The 12500-nt window shown below is 36.9% G+C and overlaps 1 protein-coding gene across 1 annotated transcript in view; it reads right to left on the bottom strand.

The window, feature by feature from the left end:
* Window positions 1-12500, bottom strand: part of wdr70 (WD repeat domain 70) — a 116827-nt gene that overhangs the window by 67101 nt on the left and 37226 nt on the right. The window contains exon 10 of the mRNA XM_077243804.1: window positions 3182-3356. Within this exon, the coding sequence (XP_077099919.1) occupies window positions 3182-3356 (175 nt within the window). The remainder of the gene's footprint in view (window positions 1-3181; window positions 3357-12500) is intronic.

Below are 12500 nucleotides of genomic sequence, written 5' to 3'. Positions count from 1 at the left end.
GAATTTCATTTTTTGTTGTTGTCTGTAACTATTTGGAAGACGTGACATACAAACAAGGTCTCGCAAAGACTGCAATACAATATGTGTTCCTCCATCACGTCGCGGTGTGTACAGTGAATGCATGCTGAAATTATTGTTGCGTGGCTACATGAAAGTTTAAGCATATGTGATGCATTGCCGCAATTGATCTGACTGGCGCGTGAGAGAGACGAGGGTGCATGTGTGTGTGTGTGTGTGTGTGTGTGTGTGCGTGTGTGTGTGTGTGTAAGTGAAGGGGTTCACACACCGAACGCAACTTTAATTATTTGCGCGAGTAGATTACATAAGTCAGTGCAAAGACGCGAATAGACGCATCATTCGCGCCGGGCGTCGCGAATGACGCGAACGTCTTCCGCACACGTTGAAAATGTTTAACTCGAGCGAATGTTTAAGCGTCTAACTAGACGCGATAGACGCGTATTTGACGCTCTATTCGCGTTCAGTGTGAACAGACCATTAGGTTCTGTTTCAGTGACGCTTGGTGAGAGCATGGAATGGATGTTTTCGGTTCAGATTCTGAATCATTGAAGTCGTACTGTTGTGGTATGCCAGGTCTACTTCGCAGTAGACACATTGCACCTTGTTCTCTTCCTTTTTAAGTATGTAATGTTCCCAAACTTTAGACATTCTCTGCCGTTTATGGACATCTTTACTCTCCGCCATCGTGCCAAATAAATTCAAAATGTATCACGCGCTATAATATAGATCCGCGTATAGTGAATTACATTTTACATAGGAATTTAACGAGGCTTCGAGACAGAGTTTTTGCCTCGAGGAATTTTTGTAATCGAGTAACTCGAGGAATCGTTTCAGCCCTAATCTATCCATCATAAAAATGCATCTATCCATCATAAAAGTGCATATATCCATCATAAAAGTGCATCTATCCATCATAAAAGTGCATCTATCCATCATAAAAGTGCATCCATCCATCATCTATCCATCATAAAAGTGCATCTATCCATGATAAAAGTGCATCTATCCATCATAAAAGTGCATCCATCCATCATCTATCCATCATAAAAGTGCATCTATCCATGATAAAAGTGCATCTATCCATCATAAAAGTCCATCTATCATCATAAAAGTGCATCTATCATCATAAAAGTGCATCCATCCATCATAAAAGTGCATCCATCCATCATTTATCCATGATAAAAGTGCATCTATCTATCATAAAAGTGCATCTAACCATCATAAAAGTGCATCTATCCATCATAAAAGTGCATCTATCCATCATAAAAGTGCATTTATCCATCATAAAAGTGCATCTATCCATCATAAAAGTGCATCTATCCATCATAAAAGTGCATCCATCCATCATCTATCCATCATAAAAGTGCATCTATCCATGATAAAAGTGCATCTATCCATCATAAAAGTGCATCCATCCATCATCTATCCATCATAAAAGTCCATCTATCATCATAAAAGTGCATCTATCCATGATAAAAGTGCATCTATCCATCATAAAAGTGCATCCATCCATCATTTATCCATGATAAAAGTGCATCTATCTATCATAAAAGTGCATCTAACCATCATAAAAGTGCATCTATCCATCATAAAAGTGCATCCATCCATCATAAAAGTGCATCTATCCATCATAAAAGTCCATCTATCATCATAAAAGTGCATCCATCCATCATCTATCCATCATAAAAGTGCATCTATCCATCATAAAAGTGCATCTATCATCATAAAAGTGCATCTATCCATGATACAAGAGCATCTATCCATCATAAAAGTCCATCTATCATCATTAAAGTCCATCTATCCATCATAAAAGTGCATCTATCCATCATAAAAGTGCATCCATCCATCATCTATCCATCATAAAAGTGGATCCATCCATCATAAAAGTGCATCCATCCATCATTTATCCATCATAAAAGTGCATCTATCCATCCTAAAAAAGCATCTATCCATCATAAAAGTGCATCTGTCCATCATAAAAGTGCATCTATCCATCATTTATCCATGATAAAAGTGCATCTATCCATCATTTATCCATGATAAAAGTGCATCTATCCATCATAAAAGTGCATCTATCATCATAAAAGTGCATCTATCCATCATAAAAGTCCATCTATCATCATTAAAGTGCATCTATCCATGATAAAAGTGCATCTATCCATCATAAAAATGCATCTATCCATCATAATGTGCATCTGTCCATCATAAAAATGCATCTATCCATCATAAAAGTGCATCTATCCATCATAAAAATGCATCCATCCATCATAAAAGTGCATCTATCCATCATAAAAGTCCATCTATCATCATAAAAGTGCATCTATCATCATACAAATGCATCTATCCATGATAAAAGTGCATCTGTCCATTATAAAAGTGCATCTATCCATCATACAAATGCATCTATCCATGATAAAAGTGCATCTGTCCATCATACAAATGCATCTATCCATGATAAAAGTGCATCTGTCCATCATAAAAGTGCATCTATCCATCATAAAAGTGCATCTATCCATCATAAAAGTGCATCTATCCATCATAAAAGTCCATCTATCATCATAAAAGTTCATCTATCCATCATAAAAGTGCATTTATCCATCATAAAAGTGCATTTATCCATCATACAAATGCATCTATCCATGATAAAAGTGCATCTATCCATCATAAAAGTGCATCTATCCATCATAAAAGTTCATCTATCCATGATAAAAGTGCATCTATCATAAAAGTGCATCTATCCATCATAAAAGTGCAACTATCCATTATAAAAGTGCATCTATCATCATAAAAGTTCATCTATCCATGATAAAAGTGCATCTATCCATCATAAAAGTGCAACTATCCATCATAAAAGTGCATCTATCATCATAAAAGTCCATCTATCATCATAAAAGTTCATCTATCCATGATAAAAGTGCATCTATCCATCATAAAAGTGCATCTATCATCATAAAAGCGCATCTATCCATCATAAAAGTGCATCTATCCATCATAAAAGTGCATCTATCATCATCAAAGTGCATCTATCCATCATAAAAGTGCATCTATCATCATCAAAGTGCATCTATCCATGATAAAAGCGCATCTATCTATCATAAAAGTGCATCTATCCATCATAAAAGTGCATCTATCATCATAATAAAAAGTTGTAAAACGACACACTTACGCTTAAGTTCCTGTCCCAGATCTGTATGGTGCCGTCCTGGCAGCCGGCGGCGATGAGTTTGCCGTCTCGGCTGTAAGTGCAGCACGTGGGCGTCACTTTCTTGCCCTGCAGAGATCGAGGCTTAAACACCGACTTGTGCTTCTTCTCGGAGCTCAGATCCCAAGTCCTCACAGTCCTGAGAACAAGACAAATCAGATAATATCAAATAAATCAAACAACAAAAAATAACAAAATAATCAAAACAAATCAAATAATAAAAAAAATCTAAGAATAAAATACAATAATTTATAAATTAACTTTAAATTTAAAGCTGCAGTCCGTAGTTTTTCCTCTTTGCCGCCATCTGTGTTCGAAATCTGTAATTTATCATTATTTACGCGTGTTGTGTCTCGGCGCGGCACAGCGCGGATGAATCCGGTGTTTAGAGGAGAACGTGCGGCTGTCAGTCGGTGAGGATCCTGGCGTTCACAATCACAGATTACACTTTTGGAAGTATGACCAACATAATAATTTCACCGGAAAATGTTTCATCTGAACAAGTAACATCCACTTTTCTTCTGACAAACTAAGAGACAAAGCATTGCAGTAAATCACGCTGATTAAATCTAACGATCGCTTATCATATCATATACTTGTTCTGTTCTCAAATTGTTAATGTTTTACATCTCCATTTAATACCCTTCTGATATAATCCTCGTTTCCGCATGGGCCGGTTGCAGTCTCTTTTCTTCTGGAGCCGATCTGAAGTTCGAAGTCTTTTGTATTTTACAGCGAGTGAGTCTCCAGTTGATGATTGTCGTTTGAAACTTTCTGGATCTGCCATCAAATGAATAAGTGTAATCATCTGAAGTTCTGTAAAAAGACTATAAATCCCCAGCTCAACATCCTCACACTCGGATCCACTAGCCGAGACTCCTCTTTATGTGTAGATGTGACGTAATGACGCAAACACATGCTCGAGTTTCCCACGGAAATCAACCAGTGCCACTTAGAGAGACCAGACGTCCCGAAATCTAAGCTGTTGTCCCGAATCCCGAATCCGGCCCTAATTGTCCCGAAAATGATACTAAAGCAAAATCTTGAGTCTTATAAAACATTAAAAACTGTCGGTGGAGGTTGAGCCCCCGCCGGCTGCTGATTGGCTGCTCATCTTTTTTGTTTCTTTTTTCACACCGTAGGTGCGAATTTAGATATGCATTGAGAAGCTAATTTTCATTCATTCGTTTGGTTGAAACGGCGGGTGTACCGTTGAAAAGCAAAAACATCTCTGCAGGTCCCGGGAGGAGTAATTATAGGATATGTAGTCTAATATCAGATATCAATATCTAATATCAGAGTAGGCCTACACCTATCTCATATCTCAATCTCAATCTCATTCGGTCACCCTAATACCACTGGAGTTAAATACATTATTAAAAGTTTACCGTTATGAATCGAGCTACGGCAAGCAGAGAGCTTTCAACACTGGCTGGTTATGTACTTGCTCAAATTTATTTTGGATAATTTTTAACCCCAAAAAGTTACGTAATGCAGCTTTAAATTAAAATTAGATAAAAATTAGATAACATAATAACTAAGTTAAGGTGATACAATAATATAAAATAAAAACTGTAATCAAATTAAATTAAAAATAAAACATAATACATTTTTTTTTTTGCATTTTGGCTCATTAATTCTCATGAACAATAACACAAAAGAGTGCAACTGCAAACGTAGCTCATAATACTCTTAGTTCATGACTTTTCTTTTGATTTTTGTAAAATAAAACAGTTTTTATTTTATTTTACACTGTACACCATATGATCATCATCCTAAAGTAAACAAAAATGCCCCTTAAAAAAGTTTATATGTATATATATATATATATATATATATATATATATGTATGTATGTATATATGTTGTATAAATGTGTAAATATTAGTAATAAAATGGTATTTAATTCCATTGAAAACAATTATAAGCCTATTAAATTTGCTTTAAATAAAATAGTAAATATATAATTTTTAATTAAATCAAGTGCTGATCCTCACATACACAGCTGTGACACTAGTAAAAACGTCAACGAGTTCACCTTTCCAAACTAATACACTTTACTAGCACTTAATAAAGAAGGTGCCAAAAAATGGCCATCATTTTCCTAATTTTAAGAACATCAACAGATAATTCAGGATGCTTGCCATAATTTTCACAGTAAAGGTGTCTGGGTCTGTTGTGTTTCTGTGCTGTAGAAACATTCCTGCAGTAAATCATGCAAGTAGTAATTTAAAGTGAAGAAAAGTGTAGAAAATTAAGTTTAAGAGCGGCTGAGAGACGAGAGACGAGAGAATCACTCGTTCATCGGGAAAGCAGAGAGAGACTGCAGTGAGAAAAGCCCAAGATCCTGCAAAACATTCAAAATAACAGTAAATAAATGAGCAGAACCTCCTCCTCTACACACACTCGCTCTTCAACTCCTCCATCAGACTACACCCCCCACTGACCACAGCTACAGCCCCAAAACTATTGTTAAAGAAATACACACACATCTAAAAGACACTCATGATGAGTCACTAAAAGCACATTTTGACCTCCAGAATAAACTCCAATGTTACTCGACCCTCAATAGAACCACTAAATTGGCCATTTATCTATTTATTAAACATTTTAAAGAAAGAAAAATCCTCTCCAAAACAGATTAAGTGACCATGATCTAGAGATAGAGAGAGGAAGACATAGACAAACATGGAGAGAGAGAGAGCAGAGGATCTGTAGACACTGTGATCTACAGCACATAGAGGATGAGGAACACTTTCTGCTCATATATACTAAATACACCGATATAAGAGAAACTTTTCTGACCAAATTTGAAACCTTGATCCCATCATTCTATGAACTGTGTGACCCTGAAAAAATGTCCTTCTTACTGGGAGAAGATGTTAATACAGCTGCACTAGCGGCTAAATATGTGCTAGCTATTCACAATGCCAGAGACAGCTAATTCTCTAGAGTGATCAAATGTATTTATTTATCTATTTATTAAGATAGATGTTAGATGTGTTTATCTATCTATCTATTTACAATGCTACATATGACATGATTTATACATATATGTTTACTGTTTGTTTTATTATTTATATATAATATGTTGATGCTTTGGCAACATTGTGTTACACAGTCATGCTAATAAAGCTAATTTGAATTTGAATTTGAGTGAGTGAGTGAGTGAGTGAGAGTGAGTGTGAGAGAGTGAGTGAGAGTGAGTGAATGTGAGAGACAGAGAGTGAGTGTGAGAGAGAGTGAGTGTGAGAGAGTGAGTGAGAGTGAGTGAGTGTGAGAGAGAGTGAGTGTGAGAGAGAGTGAGTGTGAGAGAGAGTGAGTGAGAGAGAGTGAGTGAGAGAGAGTGAGTGAGAGTGAGTGAGTGTGAGAGAGAGTGAGTGTGAGAGACCGTGAGTGAGTGTGAGAGTGAGTGAGTGTGAGAGAGAGTGAGTGTGAGAGAGTGAGTGTGAGAGTGAGTGAGTGTGAGAGTGAGTGAGTGTGAGAGAGAGTGAGTGTGAGAGAGTGAGTGTGAGAGAGAGTGAGTGTGAGAGACAGTGAGTGAGTGTGAGAGTGAGTGAGTGTGAGAGAGAGTGAGTGTGAGAGAGAGTGAGTGAGTGTGAGAGTGAGTGAGTGTGAGAGAGTGAGTGTGAGAGTGAGTGTGAGAGAGAGTGAGTGTGATAGAGTGAGTGTGAGAGAGAGTGAGTGTGAGAGAGAGTGAGTGTGAGAGAGAGTGAGTGTGAGAGAGAGTGAGTGTGAGAGAGAGTGAGTGTGAGAGAGAGTGAGTGTGAGAGAGAGTGAGTGTGAGAGAGTGAGTGTGAGAGAGAGTGAGTGAGTGTGAGAGTGAGTGAGTGTGAGAGAGTGAGTGTGAGAGTGAGTGTGAGAGAGAGTGAGTGTGAGAGAGTGAGTGTGAGAGAGAGTGAGTGTGAGAGAGAGTGAGTGTGAGAGAGAGTGAGTGTGAGAGAGAGTGAGTGTGAGAGAGTGAGTGAGAGTGAGTGAGTGTGAGAGAGAGTGAGTGTGAGAGAGTGAGTGTGAGAGAGAGTGAGTGTGAGAGAGAGTGAGTGTGAGAGAGAGTGAGTGTGAGAGAGAGTGAGTGTGAGAGAGTGAGTGTGAGAGAGAGTGAGTGTGAGAGAGAGTGAGTGTGAGAGAGTGAGTGTGAGAGAGAGTGAGTGTGAGAGAGTGAGTGTGAGAGTGAGTGAGTGTGAGAGAGAGTGAGTGTGAGAGAGTGAGTGTGAGAGAGAGTGAGTGTGAGAGAGCGAGTGAGTGAGTGAGTGTGTGAATGAATGAATGAATGAATCCTTATATGGGCCACTGACAGATTCAAACTAAAATACATCTACAAATGATTAATTAATGAATTAATACAGAATTCAAAAGCACCTCATCCAATAATTAATGAATTAATACAGAATTCAAAAGCACCTCATCCAATCAGATTCCAGTGGCAGAAATATCTGCAGTATTAATATTTGAGAGATTTGACTCTGGATCCGTAAGGTCCGGTGATGAATCGAATCACCGTGTGGACACACGAGAGCTTTCTCCAGTCATAAACGAGAGAAATGAGAGAGGACAGTACATCAGCATGACAGGCATATTTGAAGGATCCATGAAATCACAATTTTCTTCCGGACATCTGCTGAACACATTACAGCTGTTGAGCAGGACAGCGAAATACAAACACAAAAGAGCCAGATGACGGAGTGATGCGATTCCCAGATAACACGCAGATTCAACACAACGGTCACGGTGAAGGTGTAGACAGAGGTCAGAGGTCAAGCGAAGGCCGACAACATGCTAATGCAGTTGTTCAGTGTCTTCAGACCGATTACATGCAAAAATCGTAATCGCGATTGTGCTGCTTTTACTCACAAAAATAAATGTTTATGGTGGGAAATTTACAAAATATCTTCATGGAACATGATCTTTACTTCATATCCTAATGATTTTTGGTATAAAAGAAAAATCGATAATTTTGACCCATACAATGTATCGTTGGCTATTGCCACAAATATACTGTACCAGTGCGACTTGTGACTGGTTTTGTGATCCAGGGTCACATATATATATAGTATAACTATATATATATACATATATATATGTATAAAATAGTATAATAATTATATACATATATAAAAAATTATATTATATATATTTTTTTAAATTATAAAACAATAATTACATAAGTGCATATAAATAAATGAAGGTAAATATAAAAATATACTCAAAGCATAAAAATGTAAACGTCAAATATTTAAAGTATCATTCATATATTCTGTGAAATCTAAAGTTTGTTGAAGCCTGTAAGATGATGAAACCCTCCTGTCCTCTGAAGTGAAGTGATGAAGAGTTTATCAGAGCCTCTGAGAGCGTCTGTCATCAGAAACGTCCATCTCTCTTTACTCCTCATATCTTCAGTCGCCCCGTAGAGGTGAGAAATGACCAGGAGAGGTCAAACATGTTCAGAGAGAGAGAGAACCAACAGGCCGATCATGTCCTACTCTGACCAGCTGTAACCTCAGGGGTCAAAGGTCACCCGAGCCACACATAAATACACCGATAACCCTGATAGTGGATTCCAGCAGAGACACACTCACTGTGTTTAGACAAGACGCCGGTTTCAGGCCAAACAAACGTCAGACGAAACCGCCTGTCTGTCTGTCCGAGGATGGGAAACTCATCACATGACAAAGACCAGATTAAAAAACACCAGATTAACATCACAGAACATAAACTGACTCGTCTGCACAGACTACAGGTTTCACAGCCGGCCAGATGCTGATCACATGCGTTTCTGAAGGAATTATGGATGCTTAGTGCAGCTGTTTGAGAGGTATTTAGCAAATAAACGGGCAAAATATCGATCAATTGTTCAAATAAAGGTTATATGGAAGCTTGTTTCCGCCACAGAATAACACGCAATTCTGACTTTATAACACGCAATTCTGACTTTATAACACGCAATTCTGACTTTATAACATGCAATTCTGACTTTATATCTCGCAATTCTGACTTTATAACACGCAATTCAGAGTTTATAACACGCAATTCTGACTTTATAACACGCAATTCTGACTTTATAACACGCAATTCTGACTTTATAACACGCAATTCTGACTTTATAACACGCAAATCCGACTTTATAACACGCAATTCTGACTTTATAACACGCAATTCTGACTTTATAACACACAATTCTGACTTTATATCTCGCCATTCTGACTTTATAACACGCAATTCTGACTTTATAACACGCAATTCTGACTTTATAACACGCAATTCTGACTATAACACGCAATTCTGACTTTATAACACGCAATTCTGACTTTATAACACGCAATTCTGACTTTATAACACGCAATTCTGACTTTATAACACGCAATTCTGACTTTATAACACGCAATTCTGACTTTATAACACGCAATTCTGACTTTATAACACGCGATTCTGACTTTATAACATGCGATTCTGACTTTATATCTCGCAATTCTGACTTTATAACACGCAATTCTGACTTTATAACACGCAATTCTGACTTTATAACAAGCAATTCTGACTTTATAACACGCAATTCTGACTTTATATCTCGCAATTCTGACTTTATATCACGCAATTCAGAGTTTATAACACGCAATTCTGACTTTATAACACGCAATTATGACCTTATAACACGCAATTCTGACTTTATAACACGCAATTATGACCTTATAACACGCAATTCTGACTTTATAACACGCAATTCTGACCTTATAAGACGCAATTCTGACTTTATAACACGCAATTCTGACTTTATATCTCGCAATTCAGAGTTTATAACAGGCAAATTCTGACTTTATAACACGCAATTCTGACTTTATAACACACAATTCTGACTTTATATCTCGCAATTCTGACTTTAAAACACGCAATTCTGACTTTATAACACACAATTCTGACTTTATAACACGCAATTCTGACTTTATAACACGCAATTCAGAGTTTATAACACGCAATTCAGAGTTTATAACACGCAATTCAGAGTTTATAACATGCAATTCAGAGTTTATAACACGCAATTCTGACTTTATATCTCGCAATACTGACTTTATAACACGCAATTCTGACTTTATAACACGCAATTCTGACTTTATAACACGCAATTCAGTTTATATCACGCAATTCTGACTTTATAACACGCAATTCTGACTTTATAACACGCAATTCAGAGTTTATAACAGGCAAATTCTGACTTTATAACACGCAATTCTGACTTTATAACACGCAATTCTGACTTTATAACACGCAATTCTGACTTTATAACATGCAATTCTGACTTTATAACACGCAATTCTGACTTTATAACACGCAATTCTGACTTTATAACACACAATTCTGACTTTATAACACACAATTCTGATTTTGTCTCGCAATTCTAACTTTATATGACCCAATTATGAGTTTATGTCTCGCAATTGAGAATTGCGAGATGTAAACACTCAATTGTGAGATAAAAAGTCGCAATTATCTTTTAAAATGTTTTATTCTGTGGCGGAAACAAGCTTCCATTAGATCCCCATGGATAATAATGGGAATGTTCCTCATAGCAGGGGTTTGACACTAACTGATATACATCATTGAAGGGGGTGAATGTCAGATTCATCTTATTGATTGTTGTACAAATGATGTGTACATGAGTAAAACTGCTTCTCAAACAAGAACAAATGTGGGCGGGGCTTGAGTTATGTGGGGTATTGATTGGATGGTTGTGGTTTGCTATTGGTTGATCTCATGTGAGTGACAGGTTGCCCCGCCCACATCATCAGAGAAGAGAATCATTTGAAATAGAATCTTTTGTGACATTTTAAATGTCTTTACTGTCACTTTTGATTAATTGAATGCATCCTCGTTGAATAAAGGTATTCATTTCTTCTGAACGCTAGTGTACATATTAACATTAAAGCTAAAGTTAATATGTAATTGTTGGATGGCCTGCTTCCTCTGTCATGTTTACACAGAAACTATATTCCAGATCATGACATCAGCACTGGCATAGAGGAATCAGGTCGTCATGGTAACTCATGCCTATCTTGCAAAGACATCCCAGAACGAACGCATCCGAACATGAGAGGTAAACAACCCAGGAAATATTTTCCGATGACGTGGGGCGAGTTTGAAGCATTAACACTGACGTCTGCAATTAGCAAAGGCTGTGATTTATGAAGCATCTTCCCTGAAAAAACACATAATATATATTTATGAACAGACAAAAGTGAGACACGTTTCTCCTGAAGTGAATTGTGCACCACGCCGTTCAAATATGGATTCATACAATCCCAGTTAGGAATGGGACAGGATTATTTAAGTCACTTTTTTTGTTTCAATGTCTTGTTTCCATTCCATCTCATGCATAAATAAATAATTGTTTTAATTGTTTTTTTCAAAAAGTTAAAAATAAATCAACTATTTCTTTAATTTGATATAAAATGTAAATGAAGAATAACATTAAATAATAATAAGAACCTGTATAATATAAATGATAAAAATATGAACAAACAAACAAATAAATACACTTTAAATGGTCTGTGAATACTCCAGTTATCTGAGGACTTTGTTGTGCAATAAAAGTGTGTGTCTACTTATTTATTGAATATCTGTCAGTTGTGTGTTTAGCGTCCACATATCCCCAAACACACATCTTATAGTCAACTAATTGTTCGGATTGAGATTTGAAGATATACACACCAAAACACACCAAAGACGCCAATATAGTGAAGATTCACAATTCTCTTTTCCAATTTCGACCTAAAACTACTAACCTAACTAATAGGCTATAGATGTAAATATATTCAGCATTTTCTTCAGTGCATTTATTAAACAAATTAATCCGTATTAAAGTTACAAAAGTTATTCAGTTAAGAGCAGGGAGTGATTTTTTCTTTGTCTTTTGTTGTTTTATGAACATTAAAAACACAGACTGCATCAGGTTTATTAGGCTACTGTCACTTTAAGAGCTGATGCACGGATCTAATATACTGATACTTTTACACACGGCTTTTTTACTAGGATACTCACCGAGACGGGCATTTCTTGCAATAATTTTGTGAGAGTCCGTTCAAGAGCAAGATGATGTAAAAGAGACAGATTTCTGTGCGCTTGCTTCGGGTGTTTAAACGAATTAAAGGCACACTATGCAGGAATTCCGTTTTTGTCAAACAGCGCCCCCTAGAGTCCCTGCAGAGTACTTGTATTTAATGTTACTGTCGTAAATACCACTGCACTTTATAATAATAAAGTAGCCTACCGCGTTTGATGGCTTATAACGTTTT

The sequence above is a fragment of the Siphateles boraxobius genome, unplaced genomic scaffold (genome assembly GCF_051911475.1).
Source record: "Siphateles boraxobius isolate OS27281-9 unplaced genomic scaffold, OSU_SipBor_1 25, whole genome shotgun sequence".
Classification (NCBI taxonomy): Eukaryota; Metazoa; Chordata; class Actinopteri; order Cypriniformes; family Leuciscidae; genus Siphateles; species Siphateles boraxobius.
Note: the sequence above shows the minus strand (reverse complement) of the source record. Positions and strands in the feature narration are given on the sequence as shown.